Below are 22,182 nucleotides of genomic sequence, written 5' to 3'. Positions count from 1 at the left end.
AGCAACTACCTCTGATTTAAGAAAGTCAAGAAGAGATAGAAAACTGGAGAGGTTCATTGATCACAAATTGTGCACTACAGTCGTCCCTGGCACTCAGGAGGTGCCCTTTCTATTATGTTCACTCTGCTCCTCAAACCTCCTGAGAACACCAGTGTGTCGACCACTTCAACAATCCTCAACATGAGGAAAAAAGCACGGGTCTATTTCTAACTCTCCACCCTTTGGTGCATTTATTCCCCACCTCTCCTCATTCCCTCCTATCAAAAACAAATAGACTGACTGAAACATTGAAGCACTACAGAATGACTAAGGGATACTAAAGTCAAACACAGCAGGTTAATCTGTCAGAGCTCCAGCAGATTGATCTCCTTCTGCTCTGATGCCCAGCAGCTGGGCCTGCTCCTGAACCGGTGACACACCTGAGCGAGGGTGGCAGAGATTACTGACAGACGGTGGTGCTCGGGCATCTGTCGGAAACTTTGTCAGGCTGGAGTTTCCCTCCACATGAGAGCACAGTTCACTACTTTCAGAATCTGTAAACCCTCCTTCTGCTGCTGTTTGATGCTCTCACACCCGCTGTGAAGGTAAAATGCCAAACAGGATTTGATGTTCCTGCTTTTCACTACATTACCCAGCAGACATGTTGTAAGACAGTTATCTGGATGATCCATCATTTCTGTTATGGTTGATTTTAAACTGTGGTCCAAAAGACAGATCCGAAACGGCTCAAACATTCTTAAGAGTAACACATGCTAAAGTCCAATAACTGCATTAAAAGCAAACACGCTGCAAATGAATAATTTATGCAAATCTAGAAGGAGACAAACACATGCAAAATCAAAAATGCTGTTCATTCTTTTCTTGTGTCTTTGTTTCCTCTGTTTTTCTTTTATCTGCAGCATGTTTCCATTGGTGTGTTTGTTTTGGAGCATGTGTTCCTGAATTCGCAGCACATCTCTTCTGATGGAGATTGTTGGACTGTTGCAAATCTGTGAGCCTCGTCATCCATCGAAAAGAACACCTCAAATATAATCTATTGGCTGTGAGTTAGGATGTTCTGTAGGTGGTAACAGCAACATGTAATCTAACCTAAATGGGATTATTCCGATTTGTTCATTAAGCAGCTGGTCCTGGATTATGATGCATTTATAGTGGAAAAAGAACCGTCCAGTTTGACCCAAATATTCATCATAAACATTAAACCTTAATCACACTGTAGAGCTGTCTCACTGTGATGCTGAGATCTGCTTTAAAATCAGAAATTAGACAGCTGTTGGACATCTTCACAACATACAGCCTGAATAGATGAGGAGACCACTTCAAATGTTCCTGATATCAGAATCTCCACATGCACAGGAGCACCTCTGTCAACCAGCAACAACGTGAATGAGTGGTGGAGAGCATGCAGAGACCTGTGCAGGCTGTAAATAAAAATCATAGTTATTCAACCAAATGCTGATTTCTGAACTCTTTCCTACATTAGAAAGTTACAACTGTTCGTTTTATTTTAAAAAAGAATCATCAACTTAGAAAAACGTAGTTTTCTGTTTGTTAAAAATCAGAATGACCTTGTTCTGCCTTTGCATCATTCACAGTCTGACAAACACTGCTTCTTGTGGGGTCTTAACTCGTTGTTTTTTTCGGCAAATAAAATGGTGAGAATATTTTGTTTGGATGTTTTCAGAAATACATTTATAATAATGAAACAATTTGTAAATATTGAAACAAACATGTTCATTTTACTGAAACACAAACATAAATAATACAGAGAAACATTTGGAGCTGTAGTCTCTTAATCCTTTCTGTATAATCTCCACCTGGACAGTGAGTGCATCCTGGAAACATCACTTTGTTCATATAACACATATATCCACATATGCAGAGATAAAGTGTTAGATGCTCAACATTTCCTGGAGCAGGATCCCCAGACCCTCTTTGTGTTTATTCTGCCTCAGTACACTGTTGGTATCAGGTGTTTGAACATCTATTCAACTCTGTGACTTCAGGCTTCCTACTGCCCAGCTCGTCCACCTTAATGTTTCCACCAGCCCCCCTCCAAAGTCAGTTTTGTCAGGCTAGAACCAGACCTGTGCAAACACCCCATGGTTACAGGATGTCAAAGAGAGATTTTAAAAAACAAACAACAAACAGAATGGTCTTTATGATGCTGCTGGAGGCAGATCATTAATCACAACTGTCTGTGCCCTGCTGGCCTATGAGTCTCAGCAGGAGCCTTGAGTATGACACCAGCTACAAGCATGCCTCACAGGTCTGGGTTTAACATTTACTCTCATGAGTACAGAAAAGCTCACATGTAAAGTCATATTTTTACCTCTGTTGACAAAAAATGAGTAAAAAATTTGAATTTCCTGACAAACAAGTTTTTGATCATTGATGCAACAGCTAAAGAGAGTTATCACTACACAGCAGTGCATACGATTGTTAAACATGGATTATCACAGACCTAAAAAGTCTTACTTAACGAGATCAACCTAAATTCTGGCATCAATAAAACAGAAGAAGGATCCCGGTCAATCCAAACCCTCTATTTATAAACAAAAAGGGGAAACAAATATAAATAGATGCTGTTAAGTCCGTCATGATCCTGTCATCCGATCAGTAAGTCAGTGTGCAAGTGCTCCTTCAGAAGCTGGATTAATGCCAGGTAGGAAGGATTGTTTTCTGTAACAATGAAGAGTTTGACAGGTGTACTAACCTATCTGGAAAGTTAAAAGTGATGATGACATTTTTAAGATATTAAGGTTCTGAACTGACATTTTGAAATGATGATTTGTCAACAAATGTGGAAAGAAAAGTGTCTTGCGTGAGAAAAGGGTGAAGATCATTATCTCCTCTTCCTTTTTGTCAGAAAAACCTTAAAAGCCCTGGCACTGAGGTGGCACCTTTACCTGGAAACTCTGTGTGGGAGGGAGAGAGGGAGGGAGAGAGAGGGGGGCGGGGAGCGAGAGAGAGAGAACAATGGGACAGCCATAATGCAATATTCAAGAATAATCTTACGGCTTCATATTTAGAGCAAAGATAAAGATTGTACGAGTGAATCTGGACACTTCTTGTTACATTTCAGTCCTCAGAAAGACTGAGTTGTTTATCTCTCAGGTGAACCTAATAGTTGTAGATGTAAACTCAACAACACCGCAGTGGATCACACTAACAACACCACCTGACCGACTCGGCCCTGATTAACCTGATGAGCTTAAAGTCTTACATCTAAAAGCCTGCTCCTGTGTGTGTGTGTGTGTGTGTTTGTGTGTGCATGCTCCTGCCCCTAACCATCTGTGCATCCTGAAGGAGTGAGAGGAAAGAGCGTGTCTTATCCTCTCAGCTCCTTACCATCGAAAGCTCTGCTAGTGATCACTTCACTTCACTTATTTGGAAGAGAAAGCAGAAAAGTAGCTCCATCGATGGAAAGCCACTTCTGGAGGATAACAGAAGACCTCGTGTGACAAGAGAGACCTTACCGATGGATTCATACCTGAGCTCTTCATAACTTTTCTTCAGACATTTTTTTTGTTTTTCTTGAACATAAAAATGGGCTGCTCTCCGTCCAAAGGGAAGTTATTTTCAAAGCCGAATTTAGCTGAACCTCAAACTGCTCCGCCTGTCGAGGCACCGCAGGATGATGTGGATTTGAAACCTGTCGAGGAAGAGAGCAAATGTTTGAAACCTGATGAGGAAGAAAATGAACCTCCACCACCTGCAGAAGAAGAACCCATGAAAGAGACCAGCGACTCCCCTTTAGCCTCCATCACATCGGCTGCACAAAACACAGAGGACATTAAAGAAGTCGAGGTGGATGTGTTGCCCCGTGTATTAGACGATGAGGTTGAACAAACAGTTCCGATTAAAAAAGTTGAGAAAAGGAAGAAAAACAAAAGCAAGAAAAGATCTGACAGGAAAAGGTCCTTTACCATCCCAGCAAAAGTGGACTTCCCTCCACACATGGTGAGGGCACACCAGGCAGCTTATGCCTTTCTGAACCCCAACATCTCCAAATACGAGACCCTGCTTGGTCTGCTGGACCAGGCGGCCCAGACACAGCTGTCCCTCCAGCCCATGATGTCTGCTTTGGTGTTGCGCTTTGAGGAGATCAACCAGGCTCTAGAGGAGATGGCTGAGGAGGGGGAGCTGATGCTGAAGGAGCACGGGGACTACATGGCCTTACCTTCTGGGATGTTGGGCCCTGCTGTTATGCAAGCCAAACACAGAAGTAACACAGTAAGTCCCCTTGAGCCACCTCCAGATCTGTTACAGCAACTGCTCCTGCATTCATCAGAAAAAATGAAGCTTGTTGGGAGCTCGGTCCAGGCTCTTGGCGATACCACCCTTGAGGAAGCAGTTGAGTATTTCTCTTCTCTTTCTAAGCTGCTGTTTGAGAAGCTGCAGGCCAAGCAAACTACAGAACAGAGGCTGACTCAGGTGTTGACACTGGTAGAGGGGGCTGCCATGAGGAAGACTAACCTGGAGGAGATATCGCTGCACAGCGAGGACAGTGGTATCGGCGGGGAAAACGAGAGTCTGCCGGGCTCGGAGAGACAACGCCACCACAGAGGGAGTGCTGGGTCTGGAAGTTGTGGATCAGGGAATAATGTCCGTTGTGCGTTTGACACGCAGTCAGGAAATTTGCCCAACTTAGAAGATGATGAAGAAGATGAGGAGGATGAAGAGGAAGATGATGACGATGAAGAGTATGAGGATGATGAAGTGGATGGGCCTCAAAGAAAAAGGTCAAATTCTTCCCCACCAGATCCCAGTCAAGCCCTTCTCTACATGCGTGAGAACTTCATGCAGGATAAACAACTTCAGACCGCTCTCACTGCAACCAAAGATTCTTCATCCACCAGATGTGTGAACATAATGATGGAGCTACAGCGGAGCCAGAGGGACCTGGATCAGCAAGTAACAAAGATGGCTCATTTCCGTGCAAACAAAGAAGCAGGAGGGTCTCAATATAACCTCTATAGAACTGGACTAAGAAGGCATTCATTAGGTGGATCTGCATGTGCAAAAAAAGGCCCCCAATCACCTTGTTCCTTACCAAGTTTGGTACCAAAGCCACCTAAACGCGCATCAGTCAGGAGGCTGATAAACAGCTTCAGCAAAGGGGTTGATGGTAGACCAGGGCAGAGCCTTGCTAATATTCCTCCTCATATCAGGAGGCCGAGGAAGAGTGGGGTTGTTTTGTCATCTGACACAGGGAATGGTAATGAGGGAGGTTCAGTCATCAGTGGAAACAATAACAACAATGGCTGGCCTGAAGGCAGGGATGACCTGGATGTAGATAGCCTACCACCTCCACCCCCAGAAGTTCTGATGGACAATTCCTTCCAGAGTACTGAAGGTGCACCAGGTAACGGGGCAAGGAAACAGGAAGACTCAGTCAGAAGTCTCCCAATGATAAATCAAAGCACTGGAGTTTCCCAGCGCCTAAAGGCATTCATACAGAATGTGGCAGTGCTGCCGAACCGCGCCAGTGTGGGGCCGACCCGTCCCGTCAGGCAAGATGCTCATATGGGGGCTCAAGAGGCAGAACAGCAACAAGAAACTGATCTGGATCCAGAACTTGAGAAGGTTAATGCTCTGTATCAACAGGCGCGCAAGATCATTCACCTGCGCAATGCATCAGAAACTCCCGACAAGAGGAGTTTGGCAGAACAAAGAGGCCCTTCACCACCACAAGCCAGAATGGGACAGAAATATGACAGCAGTGAGTTCTACGATGGTGAAATGGCCTCTTCTAGCTTACCTGTGACAGCACCACCTGTTTCTAGAGTGCGTCTTCCGCCATCTGGTCCCTCAGTGTGCCAGAGGTATCCCACCCCTCCTGTAAACAGACCTCAGTCAGCCTCCAGGTCCTCATCCCGCCCAGGCTCTCCTAGAAAAGTGACTCGTGCCACAGATAAAAACCCTGAGAATATCATCCCATCTGTTTCTTTCCGCGATGCCCGTTCAGTCTTCTGCTCGAAAGAGTCCCCTGGTAGTTCTGTACTTCCCAGACCATGGGGAGAGGGCTCTCGAGGCAGGCTTACCACAAAAGGAATGGACAACTCCACCCGTCGAACCCAATCAGAGCAGAGGCCTGGTTTGACTTCCCATTCAGATGGAAGTTCAGCCTCCCGCCTGACCAAGGAGGAGTGAGCCCATGGCCACAAAATGATGGTAAGTAACATCAGAAAGTTGGAGGTCCTGGTAATCCTTTCTGGGTTTTGTTCCTGCTAGAGTGCACATTAATGCGGGTGTCAAAAATGGACTTGGTAGGACTTGACATGAGTTTTGAGGCAGCTATTAATTAACAGGGCCGTTGTTTTCCTCTGAAGTCTGGGAAGACAGGAAGCTCATCACTTGTTAATCAATCAATCAATCAATCTTTATTTGTATAGTGCCAAATCACAACAAAGGTTATCTCAAGACACTTTTACAAACATAGGTCTAGACCACTCTATGTCAAATTATGAACAGAGACCCAACACCAAGACAGGATAAGACTGAGTCTTACCCCACCTTAATCCACCATGAGCATTGCACCTTGCAGTATTTAGCTAGTTACAGCGGCAAGGACAAACTTCCTGTAACAGGCAGAAACCTTGAGCAGAACCAGACTCATGTTAGACACACATCTGCTGAGATCAAGTTGGGTCTGGAAAGAGGGATAGAGGAGAATAAGAGATAGAGGGAGCAGTGATAGTGATGAGACAAGTAGTAGTAGCTGTTGCCGCTGGAGTCCAGCAAGTCTGTATCAGCTGGAGTCTGTTGAACAGCTGGCCATCATGTTTCTTAGTCTTATAAATGTCATTTTTTGTCATTATTACTTCCTCTCTGATTAATAAAAAACTAAAAAATCAATAGTAAAATTATGGAGGGACCTCAGACCACTACTACAGTTACGCAGTAGCTACCATTCAATAGCAACTTGTGCTAGCATTCAACCACATCCTCTACTTTCCTAAAGACTAAGTCCCTGGCTCACGTATGATACAATTTCCAATACATTTTTCTATTAAATCGTGTAGAACTATAACAGCAATATTAGCTAACAACTACCGCCCACAAATATTAATTTTAGCTAGTAAATGGGAGAATGCTACATCAGCTGTTGTCAGATCTAGCCTAGAGGTTGGTTATTGGCATAGGCGTAGCTTGGGGGGATTCAGCACATCTTTGAACCCCTGCTGTGACCCTTGGTCGTGTTGGTGTTAAAACCATGTGTGCATAAAACCGTCCGCTTCGCCTCAGCCCTGCAAAGGCTAAAAAAAACAAAACAGTCCTTTACAGCCCTGTCACTGACATCAAGCTCACCATTATGCGTGCAAACTCTGATGCACACTCTCTAATACAGACAAACGCTCAAACACAAGCATGTGTCTCCTGATATGCCACATGTGTGAATGCACACAGCTTGTCACTTAATTTAAGTGTTAGTGTGATACGTGTTTTGTGAGTCCATGGGCACAATGGCAAGACATATCCTTGCTTATACTTTGCACTTTAGATCGTTTGGAAAGGACCTTCTGTGTTTTGTCATACAATACATGTGTATCTATAGGTACCACGGGTTGCTCTCTAAATGAGCCCACTAGGTTCATCTGTGAAGAAGGACTGACAGATGAGGATCTGCATCTGATTTGTTTTCAGTTTTTGTTTGTGCAACTTTTCTGTGGTGGGCATAATTCTAACTCTGTCTGTCTTTCTGTCTTTTTTTAAGTTATATTTTTGGGCATTTTTGCCTTTATTTGATAGGGCCAAAGAGACAGGAAATGTGGGGAGTAGAGAATGGGGAGGACATGCAGTAAATGGTCAAGGCTGGAATCAAACCTGCAACCTCTGCGACGAGGGCTGTAGCCTCTGTATGTGGGGCATGTGATTAGACCGCTAGGCCAACGGCCCCCCCTGACTCTGTCTTTTAAACTTATCACAGTTGTTCTACTTTTGTGAACCCCCAATCCTATAGTCCATACTACGCCTATAGTTGTTGAAAAAGCTGTAAATTGAGAATGATTTGTCAGATTCCTGACTTTATAGGACTTCAAATCCTTGAACACAGCTTTACAACAATAAACAATCATTTGAGCTTCCCACCCTGAGTGTGATGTCACAAGAAAACGCCTGCTGTGTGAATATGGTCATTGACGTATACCTGGGACATAAAATGTTCCTATTTCAAAGGCTGTCAGGGAGCTTAAGGTCTGTTTACGCCACAGAACACTGACAACATTAGTCAATGTTTAGGTTGGACTTACAGGTAGGGTTGGGTCCCTGTGATAAGGGTGTTGCTGCTGCATTTATGTACCTGATATGTTTACTTTGACCTCTGGTGGCTGTTCAGTTTGAGTCTACACAGATGGTGTTTGACTCAATCAGCGGCCGTGTCTGACCATTCAGGTGCATGACATCATTCGACCATCTGCATTTACAGGACGTACAAAACAGATCAGACACTTCGTGAATGAGTCATGTATGAGTATAAGCTCCAGCAGATGCCACTTTGTTTGTAAATTAGGGCTCAAGTCTGTTTGGATAACCTTCACACATGCCGTGCTCTGATGTCACAAGAAAAATGTCCTGCCTTATTTATTGACTCACGTAGAAAACCAGAGACAGAATTTCTCAAAGTCCCAATTCGTCCAATATTGAAAGCTTTTTAAGTGTTTAATCTGTGATCAAGTGCAAATACAAGGATAAGGCCTAATTCTTGCTCTGAAGATCATAAAAAATAAAGGAGAAGATGATAACAGAAACAGTCAATACTTTGTAAGGGGAATCTCATGGTGAAAGAAAATAAAACAGCCCCCTGTGAGCCACAAGCACAAATTTCATTATCATAACTCGGAATGGAAGAGCACATCTTCCATCTCTTTAATTGTCTCAATTTATTGTCTAATTTATTGTCTCAATTTATTGTCTCAATTTATTGTATTTTAACAAAACTTTTTATTTTTCACAACTTAACCAAGTAATATTGGAGCATGGATGAAACCAGTTTGGTTATGTTAACAAACCAAAAGAGAGGTTTAGTAACAGGTTAGAGTTTGGGCTAAATAAATGTTTCTCTAAACATATACCTGGTTTCACACGAGACACGTGCAGCAGACTCAGGTGAAAGATAAAGAACACTGACACAAAGCCGTGACGGCTGCTGGGCACATAATTCCTGCCAACATCACTTATTGTCACCGAACTGACGGGCACGAAAAGGTGTTCCCGTTACAGGCCAGACATTTACCTTCTACAGAAATGCACTGGTGGAAATTTTGTACTGACTGCCGAGGAAAAAGGGGAATTTTGTACCTTATGTATTGTTTCTGTTTAACAACTTTTTCTAAGGCTGCTGTGAGACCTTGTTGAGTGTAAACGGAGCTTCTAGCTTCTTAATACACCTACTTTTCTTACAATACATAGAGGCTTTACTGTCAATGTACTTATATGTATGTACAGGAAACCTTTACACTGTGTATACATATTTATGTAAGTAGGTGTAATACCAGCAAGGGGTGTGAAGTTGGAGTTTAATAAATTAATTAAAATAGAAAAGTTTAAACAAAAACCAATCTACGACTGCAGTAACTTGAAGTTGAGATAATATCGGCCTGATAGTGGATCATATCAACTGCATTTTTCAAAGGCTTTTCCAAACAGAGGTAAAATACCAAGAGGGGAATTATTGAAATTTACCAAGCCCTTTAGTTTTGCACTTCTGTAGAGTTGGAGCATGCTATGCTACGATAGGACACAATACAATACGATACGATATGATACGATACGATACAACACGATACGACACGATACGATATGGTTCATTATGATGTAATACATTCCGCAACATTACAATACGATACAATATGACACATTATGATACAACATATGATATGATACATTGCAATACGTTACAATACAATACGATACATTACATAACGATACACTACGATATGATACATGACGATATGATACATGACGGTATGATACATGACGATATGATACATGACGATATTATACATGACGATATGATACATGACGATATGATACATGACGATATGATACACTACGATATGATACACTACGATATGATACGTGACGATATGATACATGACGATATGATACATGACCATATGATACACGACGATATGATACATGACGATATGATACATGACGATATGATACATGACGATATGATACATGACGATATGATACATGACGATATGATACATGACAATATGATACACTACGATATGATACATGACGTTATGATACATGACAATATGATACACTACGATATGATACATGACGTTATGATACATGACGTTATGATACATGACGATGTGATACATGACGTTATGATACATGATGATATGATACATGACGATATTATACATGACGATATGATACATGACGTTATGATACATGACGATATGATACATGACGATATGATACACTACGATATGATACATGACGTTATGATACATGACCATATGATACACTACGATATGATACATGACGATATGATACATGACCATATGATACACTACGATATGATACATGACCATATGATACACTACGATATGATACATGACGATATGATACATGACAATATGATACACTACGATATGATACATGACGATATGATACATGACGATATGATACATGACAATATGATACACTACGATATGATACATGACGATATGATACATGACGATATGATACATGACGATATTATACATGACGATATGATACATGACGATATGATACATGACGTTATGATACATGACGATATGATACATGACGATATTATACATGACGATATGATACATGACGTTATGATACATGACGATATGATACATGACGATATGATACATGACGTTACATGACGATACATGACGATACGTTACGATACGATACAGTAATATATGATACATTACGATACAATACATTACGATATGATTAATTACATTAAGTTACGATCAGATACATTACTATACAATATGATATAATATAATACCATACTATATGATACTGCGTGATATCAATATATTACAATACTCAAAATACTATTCATTAGTATTTGAAAAGAGAAGACACATTATGGTATGATACATTAGGATATGGTTCATTCTTGAACTTGAGAGTTGAACACAATATCAGCCTCTAAAGTAGCATTAGAGTTAAAGCAGAAAAGATTTTCAGAAGGAGCTTTAAAATGACCAATCAATACTGTAGAGACAAATATATCACAACTTTTAGTTTCTACTATCAGCCAAATCCCCCAAAACTAAGGATCCAACATATCCCATGATGCACCTGTCTATGATTTGATATAACATAATACGGTTGTTATGATGTAATCAGTATGATACAATTTGTATAATGTCATTGGATACAGTACAGTTTAAGCTTTTTCAAAGAGTTTAGTCCCTAATTCAAACCTACAGTTAAAGTGACCAGCTGTACCCCCTGCCTCTGCAGAAACCACCTGGTCTAATCCAGATTGGATTAGCCCTCCTATCCCACCTCTCTACCCTGCTGTTAGGTGAGCTCTTCAGCCTGCTACCCCAAGTAATCCCCTCACGCACTGATACTCCTCTTCCTCTCCTGTTCTCCTATAGGTCAGGAGGCCCTCTGATGACAGGAGACAGACGCCAGTTGGACACAGATCTACCTGTGACTACAGCCGAGGGCCCGGCTGCCATTGGTCAGAGCGCCTGTAGTGAACTACAGGGCGGGAAGGAAATGGTGAAAGGGATTACAGATTAGCAGGACGGGAGTTTTAATCCCTGTCCTTTTCTTCTCTCCTCTGATTGATGAGGTCTGTTCCAAATGTGGGTTTAAGATGCACTTATATTATCAATCAAAGGGTTTTTAAGGTGATGAACATTTTCATGACTTCTTAAATCATTGTCAGAATTTATAAGTATCACTTTTAGAAGGAAGAACTTTATCAAGTGTTTTTGTCTTAATCTACGTTTGATGCAAAAGAAAAAAATACATTCAAAGATTTTATTATTACAGACATTGTCACCTAAATCCCTTTAAAATGTTCCTTCAGATTAATGTATAAACATCAGAGCTTGGAGAAAATGTGGGATTATGGTGTCCTTGTGTTTGCTGTAACAGTTCTGAACTATCATATGTAGCATGAGTGTTTTTATATGTACTCAAAGACAGTTCTGATGGCTCAAACTAGCTTTCTTTTTGTGTTGACATTGTTTTCTACCTCGACTGTGCACCAATGAAAGAGAAGTCTTCAATAAAAAAACAGCTATAATCTGTTTTTTTTTTTTTTTTACTTTTCAAGCACAAACATCCCCAAACAAGGACTCACAGGTCATCAGTCCCATCATTTCACACACTCACCGTCTGAATTTAAACATGCACAGTGCTGTAATGTTAGAAGATGTACTTACAAACAGATGAAATGCACAAAGCCTTTACTAAAGCAGCAGGGGCAGAGATAGGATGACTTTTAGCGCATGGATCTAGATTCAAAAACAGTGGATGCAACATTCCCATTATGCAACTGGGTTATAAGCTGAATACTCGACTAAAAGTACAGATAAAACATAAAATGACTTTAGTAGAAGCTAAAGTCTTAGAGAAGCTTATATTTACTAAACTTGAATATCAAAGTTATTTGTCAAACATTTAGATTTTGAGAGAATAAGTACAACTAATTATGTTTATTAAAAAATAGTCTAAGTTTAAAGAATTAGGATCTTTATTTTTAACTATAAACCACCTTAAAGATTTAGGTATTTAAAACTGAGTTGATTTTGGTGCCCCCTTGTGGTCAAAGCCTTCCGTCTTTTTGAACTGTCAAAGATATGTTTGTGAAGGTTCTCAGTCATCCAGGTCATGGTATTTCAAAGCTTGATCGGTATAAGGCAACTGGACTTGGTAGAAATTCTTGAAGATGTTTCATGAAAGGCTTCTTCAGTTCCAGAACTAAAGACAAAACTGGTAATAAAAACATTATAAAGCAGTTCAATGTTTAAATCGTCTGAGTCTCTTTGCTGCTGCAGGGGCTGCAAGCTGAGCTGCTACGAACAGAAGCTCACTAGCTGAGTAAAACTCTTCTTCTGGTTACATGGATTGGTTAAAAACAACAGAAACATGACAGATGATTTCACAAATAATATGATGGTTTTTGTTGAGGACCAATGAAATGGTCTGATTTAATTTTGAATTATAATAATTATTTTAAAAAATGTATGAAAGTAAAAGTCCATATTTCATTTTGAAATGCAGTTAAAGACTAAGTAAGTCAAATTACAGATCTGTTCAGAAAGTACTTCATCACTCTTTTACTTTCTTTATTAAAGGTGACATATCATGCAAAATTGACTTTTTAATGGTTCTCTACCTGAAATATGTGTCCCTGGCATGTCTACAAACCCCCCGGGAATTGAAAAAAATCCATTCTGCCCCTTTTTTGATTTCTAAACCTTTCTGTAAATGTGTCTAAAACGAGCCGTTTCAGACTTCCGTGTTTTTGTTACGTAACAACAATATCCGGTCTGTCACGGAGTCAGAGCTCGGAGCTTGTTCAGCCCATAGACTGTATAAAATAATACTGAATCCCCCCTCCGTTTTTCATTACCTGCACACATGTGTGCTAACAAGGAGCTTAGGAGGGAGGCATGCTAGTTGTAGGCTGTCTTAATAAACACAAAGGTCGGTTTTACTCCCCACGTCTGCAGATTTGAAGATATAGTGGATGATTTTTATTTATCATGGATAAGTGCTAGCGCTAATTAGCATAGCCACATAGCTATATGTTCAAAGCTGTAGCTGTAGCTGTAGCTGTAGCTGTAGCTGTAGCTGTAGCTGTAGCTGTAGCTGTAGCTGTAGCTGTGTACCAAGACACACGTCGATATACTGACAAATAAAACAACAAGAAACACTAAATCTGTGACCAATCCTTCATAAAAGATCCTGCTGCCTTTCTGGCAGAGGTCGGTTTTACTCCCCACGTCTGCAGATTTGAAGATCTAGTGGATGATTTTTATTTATCATGGATAAGTGCTAGCGCTAGTTAGCATAGCCACATAGCTACATGTTCGTAGCTGTGTACCAAGACACACGTCTACATACTGATAAATAAAACAACAAGAAACACTAAATCTATGACCAATCGTTCAGAAAGGTACTGCTACAGGCGCCTCTCCTTCAGGATCAGATTCTGGATCAGATTCAGAGGGTTGAAGTAACGCGATCTCTGAGCAGCCGTGTATATTCAGCCAACATGTAAACATTAGATCAACGTGCTGGAGAGCTGAGGCACATCCACTTCCGGAGGGGGCGTGGTCAGAGGGAAAACAGAGTGTTCTGATGAGGAATGAAGAAGAGGACTTTTCAGGCATGCCAAAATCTGATTTCAAAGTGTTTTTTTGAGCATAAACTTTAAAGACATGTTTTGGGGACCTCTTAGACCAATATATATTGATGAAAAAAGCGTGATATGTCCCCTTTAAACCCCTTTATCTGTACAACTCAAGACCAAATTAAGACATCTTCAGTGCTATTTTCTCAGCCTCCTGAATATTATCCAGGTTCCTTGAAGACTGAAGTAACTCTCCGAGGGACCTAAATGGATTATGAAAGAAGGAGGGGGTATTAGATTCTCTAGAGACGGCTTTATAAACCTGTAATCTAACATTAGACCAAATACAGACCTGCCTACTGTCATGCCTGTATTTACAGCCAAACCCTTTAATACACGTGTTTTTCAAATCTCTACAGTTCTACTTTTCAATGTTTTGTTTTCATAAAACCTGATAAATACAACCAAATACACGTAATGCACTGACTCTCCACTAGGGGGCAGAATGCATGCTTCAGAGGACCTTTAAATCGACTATCTGTGACCCACATCAGGTTTGCTTAGACATTTTTTCAAGTTTTGAAAAGTAAAGATAAAGAACACTTAAAATGTTTACTGATCTTTAAATGGATTATTAACTGAAGAGTGTTTTGTGTTGAATTCAGTATCAGCACACGACCAGTTCTTAGTTCCCTTCTTTGTTATGATCTCATCAGCGTTTCACTCCCTGCCAGAACAAAACAAACAACTGCCATGAATAATAAGAGAAAGAGAAGGTTTCGTGGTCCGTCTCACTTTCACAGCTCACTTAGGCAGGAAATGAATAATCTTACCATGACACCACTGCTTTTACAAACCTCACAGAGGGGATGAGAGTCAGCAGCTTGAATTCAGTATGGCATTTTAATTTAGTGAGGAAAGGCTGCCATCTACTGGCATGCTGTTCCAGAGTGAAGGAGCTCTTACTGAAAAAGCCCTGTCCCCTTTAGTTTTCAGTCGGGTCCTTGGAACAGCGAGCAGAGCACTGCCAGAGGATCTCAGACTGTGTCCAGGTTTGTAGGGGGATAAAAGCTCAGAGATATGGAGAGGGGTAAGTCCATGTTGTGCTTTAGAAGTTATTAAAATAATCTGAAAATCAAACCTAACATATCTCAACATTATGACTAACTACCTTATCATTTCCTGTTTGCTCTCACAAGATAAACCTTTTATCTCCAGACTCTAACTTTTCATCAGTAAGTATAAGTTTGAATAGACTTTGAAATTATGATGATTCTGTACTTCAGAACTTTTAGATTTGATCATAATTTATATTTTTTTTATCACATAATATAAGATTTATCTCATATTTTCGTTCTTGTCACAAAGTTTTATTTATTTATTTATTTATTTTTTTTATTCAATTTATTTGTAAAGGGACCATGTACAATATTTAACATAAATGTCACCATCTGATGCATTGTACCAGAGTTAGCTTAAAGCTAATTTACATCTGCAGTCCCTTATTTTTTATCTCATAATTATGGCCAACTATCTCCTCTATTCAACTTTTTATCTCATCATTTTATCTTTTTAAATCAAATATTTTTATTTCATCTCAAAATTGTGACTTTTTTATGTCATATTTTTTATTTTATCTCATAATTTTAGTTTTTAATCTCAGAATTTTTGCTTCTCCTAAAAGATGATTTTTTTTTTTATCTAATAAGAAGTTAGGATGTTTTTTTTTTTACATCAAGGCGAGGTCTATGTTTTTTATGACTCTATCAGAAATGGGTATGGATAAATCAAAGTGAGTGTAAAGAATGTTGTCCTGCACTCTCCCCTCATGTTCTGGTCATGGAGTCTGTTTTAAAGATCACTGCATAAATGATAGCTGAAGCTCAGCATGAAGCGGTTTGTGAAATGAAGCAGAGCTGCACTCTGACATCTACTTTAGAAGCCTGTTGCTCTTCTGATTCTCCACATGAACCCCTTGCTGACTGATTAATGAGTTGCTTTGTTGTTAGGAGCTCCATCAGTCCTCCTACCTGGTGAGTGTGTGAGATGAAAAGAGAGAGAGAGGGACATGCAGCTGTTAGTGCTGCTGTTAATCTAATCAGGCTGTGAGGTGAGATGCTAAAGGCAGATGATGAGCTCACTGTGTGGTCAGAGGAGGATTTCTGTGAACAGGGTAGACCTGCATAAATCAATATTGATATTGTAACCATCATAAATCTAAGATTTTATCATCAGTATGCTCACTATCACAAGGTTTACAGGTTTATGGTTTTAACATACTGCTCTGGGATCAATCTCGGCTGCTAACAATTTTTCAAGTGGATATCCATCATCAGTAGATTTTCCTCAAGCTATCTCCTGACTGCAGGGTGCAGACTATTTTTACAGTGAAGCCCAGTTTGACATTTATCTTTGGGTTTAAATGACTGAAAGGTTCATAAAGTTAAGGAATTGCTGCAGCAGACTGTTTCCACCTGCAGCAAAGAACAGACTTTAATGGCTCTAATGTTTTTTTTTTATTATTTGTATTGTTTTTATCATTTTTTTAGGCAGTATCACTGGCAGGATTATATAATTATATGATTTTATAACTTATTTTATATTTTTTATATGTCTATATTTTTTTTCTACTTTATATTTCTGATTTTTGATTGTTTTATCTTTTGTTGTTTTTAGTATTCCATCATTATTCAATATCCTTTAATTCGTCTTCCTCACATTTCTCTCTCTTTAAAAAAAATATTTTATTTGTAACTTTTTTAATGTAACAAGACAAAACAAATACAATCAAACAGGGGCTCAGACATGTGCAATTAAATAAAATTGATAATATGAAAAATTAAATAAAAAGATAAATAAATTAATAGAAAACATGTGAAGAAAGTGTTAGTTGAGAAATGATTTTAAATGACAAAATAAATGAAGAGAAGTAATAAATAAATAAAAATACATATATATACATACATACAAACACACATATGCACATATATGCACACACATGCATAGGTATGCATACACATACATACATAAATAATGTAGAGAGAAAGCAGAGAAAAAAATAAAAAACATAAAAAGACCATACAAAGCTGCCAATTAAAATGTGTCCTCTGGAGTGCTGTGTCAAGTCTGCATATATAAAGAAATACTCCACTTTCATCACACGACAGCCTCATCCAAGAAGGCAAGGAACGGGCTCCAGATAGCTGAGAATATCTTCACAGAGCTAGATTGCAGGAACCTGAGTCTCTCCATTTGTATGACTGACATCATGTTAGAAATCCATTCCTGAAAAGAAGGAGGGGACGGGGACTTCCATTGCTTCAAAATAAGTCTCTTGGCAACTATCATCCCCAGTGTTAGTGATCGTCACACAGAAGAGGAGAGATCCTTAGTGGACTGTGAACAGCCAAAGATTGCAAGTCCAGGTTCTGGCTGAAAGAGTCTTTTATAGGCCTTAGAGTACCAGTCAAATACCTTGGACCAAAAATCAGTTAGTGAAGGACAAAACCAAAAGGCATGAGACAATGTATCCTCAGAAATCTTGCATCTGTCACACAACGGGGAGACAGAGGAGTAGAACTTATGCAACCTTGATTTAGAATAATGCAAACGATGGACAACCTTAAACTGAGTGAGCTGATGCCTGCTGCTTATAGAGCAAGACTGTATCATAGATAGACTGTCATCCCACATGGCTTCAGATATGTCAATACCCAATTCCTCTTTCGAAGTATCTCTGATCTCAATAGTGTTAGCTGGGGTACCAGCGTCATACAGACTGACAAATTTAGAGATAAGATGTCTGGAGTCAGGGGGGTCTTTAAGGTGTCAAAAAAAGAATGTTCCACCTGAAGGGATTCAAAGCTCCTCACATTTCTCTTTTATTGTCTTTTTTTCTTTCTTATTTGTAAAGCACTTTGTAACACTGTTTTGAAAAGTGTGATAGGGTCGCTGGTGGCCTAGGGGTCTAAGCACCCCACATGCAGAGGCTACAGTCCTCGTCTCACGGGTCGCCGATTCGACTCCCGGCCGAATAATAAAATATAACTTTAAAAAAATAGAAATAATGAAAAGTTTTATATAAATTATGATTATTATTAGAATGTAATCTTTGATCGATCATAGTCTGTCCTCTAAGAATCTATGTTTTTCTTAGGCGTCTGAAATCAGGACAGAAAGGATCAGAGAGAGGGATCTTTTTGTAAAAGAGGAAGATGATGCCTTTAAACAAAAACAGAGGCGCATACATGTGGTTTTCTTCAAGGCTCCCACACTGTTGACAGAAAATATTACCTCACAGAACACTGCAGGGGTCAATCCAGCTCTGCTTTAATCAGTTAGTTTGATGTGATTTTGTCACTTGAATTAATCAGTTTTAATCCACATTTTGTTTCTGACTCATCTAGCTGATGTGCTTAAATGTGTCATAAGCAGGGCTGCTTTTGCCCACAGAAGAATTGTTAAAGGTGACATATCGTGCAAAATTGACTTTTTAATGGTTCTCTACCTGAAATATGTGTCCCTGGCATGTCTACAAACCCCCCGAAAATGAAAAAAATCCATTCTGCCCCTGTTCTGATTTCTCCACCTTTCTGTAAATGTGTGTGAAACGAGCCGTTTCAGACTTCCGTGTTTTTGTTACGTAACAACAATATCCGGTCTGTCACGGAGTCAGAGCTCGGAGCTTGTTCAGTCCATAGACTGTATAAAATAATACTGAATCCCCCCTCCGTTTTTCATTATCTGCACACGTGTGGTAACAAGGAGCTTAGGAGGGAGGCATGCTAGTTGTAGGCTGTCTTAATAAACACAAAGGTCGGTTTGACTCCCCACGTCTGCAGATTTGAAGATCTAGTGGATGATTTTTATTTATCATGGATAAGTGCTAGCGCTAGTTAGCATAGCCACATAGCTACATGTTCGTAGCGGTGTACCAAGACAAAGTCGACATACTGACAAATAAAACAACAAGAAACACTAAATCTGTGACCAATCCTTCAGAAAGGTCCTGCTACAGGCGCCTCTCCGTCAGGATCAGATTCTGGATCAGATTCAGAGGGTTGAAGTAACGTGATCTCTAAGCAGCCGTGTATATTCAGCCAACATGTAAACATTAGATCAACGTGCTGGAGAGCAGAGGCACATCCACTTCCTGAGGGGGCGTGGTCAGAGAGAAAACAGAGTGTTTTGAGGAGGACTGAAGAAGAGGGCTTTTCAGGCATGTCAAAATCTGATTTCAAAGTGTTTTTTGAGCATAAACTTTAAAGACATGTTTTGGGGACCTCTTAGACCAATATATATTGATGAAAAAAGCGTGATATGTCACCTTTAATGATGCAAAAAAATGTTTTTTTTTCTGCTCAAAACTGATAATAACCCGGTCCTAAAGGCTGATACCTAAGACAACAAGTTGTTTGTTTTTATGTTACTTAGGTTAAGACCAGCTTAGAGTAAGTGAGCAAAGATGCATATATTTTAAAATTCTGTGACTTACTTACCAAATCTATATCTGAAATCCATTTTGTTTATACACACACACACAGTGGTCATATACCACCCCAAAACTCTTGACTATGAGTGGCTCTTTGCCTCATCAGAATTGAGCTGTGCTGAAACAGAAGCTAGGTCATTTCTTCACATTTCAATTTGGCACATTACCTTTAGACCACAGACTATAAAACATGAACATAGTCTCTGTGACGTCACCCAATGGTTTCTGAGGCGGAGTTTTGAAGTTGGAAATGCTGACTCAACCTAACTTACTGAGACCTAACAAGAGGCAAAGAGGTTGAGTTGAGAACTTGACTACAGAGTGCCCGTCTGTAAGTCAAGTTGAAGCCCCTCTAATTATGCAAATATCATAACCTTACTATCTTAAAAAATGTTATAAAATAATGAACCAGGTACTGCGTGTGCTGATAGAGAAATGAGCTATTCAGACAAAAACAGTTTTTTGAACCAGGCTGTAAACATGTTTATTTTTGCTGTAATGGGTGTGTATGTGGCTTCTGGGGCTTTTACAGCCAGTCTTTTTAAGCCTTTGGCTTCAAATCAGAGCTTCAGCAACAGATGGGTGACATCACGGATACTAGATCCATTTATTATACAGTCTCTGCCAGGGACCCAGTTGTACCACTCCAGTCAAAATGTGTGGACACCCCCCCTAAATGTTTTTCTTCTTGGATTTTCATGTTTTTTAAGTTTCATTTTCTGCAGTATTTTTTCTCATTTTGAGTTAGTGTGATTGTAACTCAAAGCTTGATGCAACAGGACATGTTAGGCAAGGCAAGGCAAGGCAAGGCAAGGCAGCTTTATTTGTATAGCGCATTTCATACACGAGGGCAACTCAATGTGCTTTACATTAAAACATTAAAAGCATTGGAGACATTCAGACAGGCATAAAAGAACACAATTAAAATGACAAATATGATAGAACAGAAAAGAAAAGGAAAATTAGAAATATATTAAAATTTACATTAAAATTTTAATTTAAAGTGGGTTAAAATGAGCTAAGATAGGAAGGCAGAGGTAAATAAAAAAGTCTTTGATTTAAAAGAGGTGAGAGTTGGAGCAGACCTACAGCTTTCAGGGAGTGTGTTCCAGATATGTGGTGCATAATGACTAAACGCTGCTTCACCATGTTTCATTCTGACTCTAGGAACTGAAAGCAGACCAGTACCTGATGACCTCAGAGGTCGAGGTGGTTCATAAAGTAGTAGCAGATCAGCAATGTATTTTGGGCCTAAACCATTCAGTGCTTTATAAACCATCAGCAGGATTTTAAAGTCTATTCTCTGACAGACAGGAAGCCAGTGTAGGGATCTAAGAACTGGAGTGATGTGGTCTACTTTTTTGGTCCTTGTTAGGACTCGAGCAGCAGCATTCTGTATGAGCTGCAGTCGTCTGATGGACTTTTTAGGGAGTCCTGTAAAGACCCCGTTACAGTAGTCTAGTCTGCTAAAGATAAATACATGGACGAGTTTTTCTGCATCCTGCTGAGACACAAGTCCTTTAATCCAGTCCTTTAATGTTAGAAATTCTTGGAGTCATTTTACCTCTCTGTTACGACCCCATGTGACAAACCCTAGCATATGACCCTTAGAGGCAAATATTTACTAGCTCCGATAACTGGTCTGGCAGAGAGGTGATGCATCTACAAGAATCTCTACCAGGTCCAGTTGCCTATTCGGATCAAGCTTTGAATCACCAGGACCTGGATCACAGAGAACCTTCACAGAGACTTCAGCAGAGACCGAAGAAAACAGCACCTCTACCATCGATCACAACGTGACTCGCTGCTGGGGATTTTATTCTGGCGTTGTCACCTCACACTCATTTCATAACACCTGAGAATCCTGCAAAGGCTGCAGGCTTTCATCACAACCATGAGAGTGGATCACAGATAGACACTTGACAGAAACGGACCGAGTACGAAATCTAGTTCATGAATTTCAAATGTATACACAAAGAACACAAACTGTGTTTCCATGAGAAATACTGAATTGAACCTCTTTATTTGTAGTTTGTGTCAGATCCTCTGCAGAGCCTCCTTAAAAAGTAGGCTGCGTCAGTGTATTCATGCTTCAAATATTTATAGACACATGTAAACAGGTGCGTCAATTATTTATGGCTATTTATTATTTAACGTGTATGCAGTATGTTCATGTTTGTGCACACATGATCCTCTAAGGATGATGCATTTCTCTGTGTACTCATTTCATATCAATCCAGCGTTGATCTGTCACTGTAAATAAAGAGACAAGTTAACATTTACAGGGTCGAGTAGTTGGTTATGAAAAATGTTAACCCCTTCATTACCTCTGATAGCCACACAATTAGTACTTTGGTTTCATTCT

General features: G+C 39.8%; 1 protein-coding gene across 1 annotated transcript; it reads left to right on the top strand.

Annotated features, from left to right (window-relative positions):
* The first annotated feature begins 5,045 nt into the window (after positions 1-5,045).
* LOC117824369 (translation initiation factor IF-2-like) lies at positions 5,046-12,275 on the top strand. The gene is made up of 2 exons (XM_034699841.1): positions 5,046-6,177; positions 11,613-12,275. The coding sequence occupies exon 1, from the start codon at positions 5,332-5,334 to the stop codon at positions 6,154-6,156; it is 825 nt and encodes a 274-aa protein (XP_034555732.1). The 5' UTR covers positions 5,046-5,331; the 3' UTR covers positions 6,157-6,177; positions 11,613-12,275.
* Positions 12,276-22,182: the final 9,907 nt, after the last annotated feature.

Source organism: Notolabrus celidotus, chromosome 13 (assembly GCF_009762535.1).
Source record: "Notolabrus celidotus isolate fNotCel1 chromosome 13, fNotCel1.pri, whole genome shotgun sequence".
NCBI classification, from domain to species: Eukaryota; Metazoa; Chordata; class Actinopteri; order Labriformes; family Labridae; genus Notolabrus; species Notolabrus celidotus.
The sequence above is the reverse complement of the archived record's forward strand: the minus strand, read 5'-3'. Positions and strand labels throughout refer to the sequence as shown.

What these genes read in the sequence shown, in the direction of transcription:
- LOC117824369 (XM_034699841.1), top strand. Translation starts at nt 5,332, where the DNA reads ATGGACAATTCCTTCCAGAGTACTGAAGGTGCACCAGGTAACGGGGCA.